The 3,031-nt window shown below is 40.7% G+C and overlaps 1 protein-coding gene across 1 annotated transcript; it reads right to left on the bottom strand.

Annotated features, from left to right (window-relative positions):
- Nucleotides 1-233: 233 nt before the first annotated feature.
- On the bottom strand, nucleotides 234-1,241 carry LOC134206500 (uncharacterized). Its single transcript, XM_062682230.1, has one exon. The coding sequence runs from the start codon at nucleotides 1,239-1,241 to the stop codon at nucleotides 234-236; it is 1,008 nt and encodes a 335-aa protein (XP_062538214.1).
- Nucleotides 1,242-3,031: the final 1,790 nt, after the last annotated feature.

The following is a 3,031-nucleotide window of genomic DNA, read 5'->3' as shown; positions in this document are numbered from 1 at the left end:
AGATAAGTTGTTGTTGTTGTTGTATTTGATTTATTTAGGTGACCTTTTTAACTTGTTGTCATTTAAGTCACCGGAGGATAAAATTACAATACATTCTTATATCTAGTCACAGTGGATTTATCGTTCGTGTTAGCCTTTGGTCCGGGTTCCCGTCAGGTTGGTTGTCTTGATTCCCTTATGCTGCGTAGCTCGGTGGTTGGCTTATTCATCGTGTAAGTATTTTTGCTGATGCGTTAAATTTCGTGGATCAAATTCGTTTTCGTGAGGTATGATGCTGTTTTTCTAAGTTCATTGATATCGTTTCCTAGGGCCAGGTAGAGTGACTTGGCGATATTTTCTTCGATACGGTGTTTGGTGAATTTGGTGCATTCCAGAATGATGTGCTTCACTGTAATTGGGGAGCCACATGCTGAGCAGGTGGGTGCGGCTTCCTTGCGGGCGTAATGTCCATGTGTAATTCTAGTGTGACCGATTCTGAGTCGGGTAATAGCTTTGCTTTCTTCTCTGTTCATCGAGAAGGATGTTGACCATTCGCTTGTATCATATTTTATTTCTCTCAAGTGTCCGCGGTTATTGTGCCAGACATTCTCCCATGTTAGTCTTGTATGGAGTTTAACTAGCTTTTTGAAATCGTCGTATGGTGTTTCGATATTGGTGGATGTCTGTGCTGCTGTGGCAAGTTTCGCTAGTTTGTCGGCTTTTTCGTTGCCAGTTATGTTGATATGAGCTGGTACCCAGCACAGGTCTAAGCGGCCAGGGTTTTGTTTTACTTTGTTTTTGATATCTTCTATCCATGGGTGGTTAGAGTTGTGCCCTTTAACTGCCGCGAGGACACTTTGAGAATCGCTGAATATGACCGTCAATTCAGTGGGGTTGAGGTCAATTGCTTTATTTATTGCGTATGCTTCCGCGCTGAAGATGGATAAATGTTTAGGAAGATTGATGCTAATTTCATGGTCACTCGAGTATATTCCGCTTCCCGTTCCTTGTCTGGTTTTGATCCATCTGTGTATATGTGTTTGTGGTGGGGTATTTGAGTTTGCATGCTTCGAGAAAACGGATTCTTTTTCGGTGGGTGTTAGAGTATTGAGTGTGGTTATGTTGACTCCGTTTATTTGTTTGATGGTGTTGTAATTTGATTGTCCTATGGTAACGTTTACCTGTGGGATGTTCAGGGTCTCTGATTTTTCGTTTGATCGCTCTGCTAGTGTACAGGTTGGGGAGATAGCTTTGCGGTACATTTGTTTTGTACTATATAAGATAAGTGCTTCAGATATTCTAAGATCCAATGGAAGTTGTCCACTTTCTGCTAACAGGCTTTCAATTGGGCTGGAGTGAAATGCCCCAGTGGCTATTCGAATTCCTTGATGGTATATGGGGCACAGTCTGTTGAGATCGGTATCTTTAGCTCGGCTTATTATAGGGCCTCCGTATATAAGTCTGGGAACAAGCATGGTGTTTAATATCCGAAGTAATGATCTTCGATCTGCTCCGAAATTTGTGCTGCTTATACTTTTCATCAGGGCTAATATTCGGTTACATTCATCTCGTTTCGTTTGAATATGATGTTTGAAGTTGAGTTTGTGATCTAGCCATATTCCTAACAGTTTTGTATTTTTTGTTAGTTTGATTGGTTCTTTATCAAGTATGGCAGGAGGCTGTTTTAGAAGTTTTTTCCGGTTTCCGGTTTTTTCCGGTTTCCGGTTTTTCCGGTTGACGACTTTTGAGTAGAGATGGTAAATCCAGTTTCAGTGCACCAGTCTTTAATTCGGTCTAGGATTTTTTGTATCTTAAAGCGGGTCCATCTGGCGCATCTTGAGATTACGGCGATGGTGATGTCGTCTGCATATAGTTTGATAATGGTGTTTTTGGGTATCCAATCGTTTATGCTATTGATAGCAACTAGGAAGAATGTGGCAGCAAGTACTGATCCTTGTGGTACTCCGTTTTGTTGAATTTGTTCAGAGGAGAAATGCCCTTGATAAAGTACTTTGAAACGTCTTTCTTCGAGAAATTTTTGGCAAAAGGTAGCCATGTGTCCCCCTATGCCAGCTTTTGACAGATTTTTTAGTATCAGATAGCGCCAGGTTCTGTCGTATGCCTTTTCTAAGTCCAGGAAAAGAAGTTCTGCGTGTTTTTCTCATTTATGGCTTGGGTGCATATGTCTTCTATCTCTGTAAGGGATCAGTTGTTTGTTTTCCTTTCCGGAAAGCGAATTGATTAGGTCCCAGGATTGATTTATTTTCGAGTTCGTTCATTAGTCTGCGATTGACCATTCTTTCGAAAAGTTTCATCACACAGCTTGTTAGGTATATGGGTCGAAGATTTTTTGGATCGTTTGTGTGTTTTCCTGGTTTAGGGATTGGGATTAGGTGAGATTCTCTCCAGGTGTTGGGGAATATTCCATTGATCCAAATGTTATTGTATGATGCAAGTAATTTCTTCTTGATAAATAGTGGAAGTCTTTTCAGCATTTGATTGTGGATGTCATCGGGACCAGGTGAGGATCCTTCCAATGTGTCCATATGGTATATAAGCTCTTCCAAAGTAAATTCTTTGTTGTACAGTGAATATCTTGCTGTGGGGAAATTGATTGGCTGCTGTTCTTCAGCATTCTTTTTAGTAATGAAGGTGAGTGGGTATGCGCTGTCTGATGATTCTTTGGTGAAGTGTTTGGCAAGGTGTTCCGCAATCTGTTGAGGGTCAGTTATGTTGTTGTTATCTGATGTTATCGTCCAGATGTTTTCTGATGATTTTTTTCCTGATATGCTTCTGATCTTGTTCCAAACTTCTTTTGGTGTTATGTGTTCATTTATCTCAGAAGTGATTTTTTCCCACGATTTCTGTTTCTCTTCTTCGATGATTTTCCTTGCTTCGTATCTGTGTTTACGAAAGTTGTCATGGATCATTTGGTAATCAGGGTGGTCAACAGGTGTGTTTTTTAATTTTCTGAGAGATTTTCGCCTTTGTTTCACTGCTTCCCGGGTGTTGTCATTCCACCAGGGTACGGATTTTTTTGATACCACTTCTG

The sequence above is a fragment of the Armigeres subalbatus genome, chromosome 1, assembly GCF_024139115.2.
Source record: "Armigeres subalbatus isolate Guangzhou_Male chromosome 1, GZ_Asu_2, whole genome shotgun sequence".
In the NCBI taxonomy this organism is placed as follows: domain Eukaryota; kingdom Metazoa; phylum Arthropoda; class Insecta; order Diptera; family Culicidae; genus Armigeres; species Armigeres subalbatus.
This window is presented reverse-complemented; position numbering and strand designations above follow the sequence as displayed.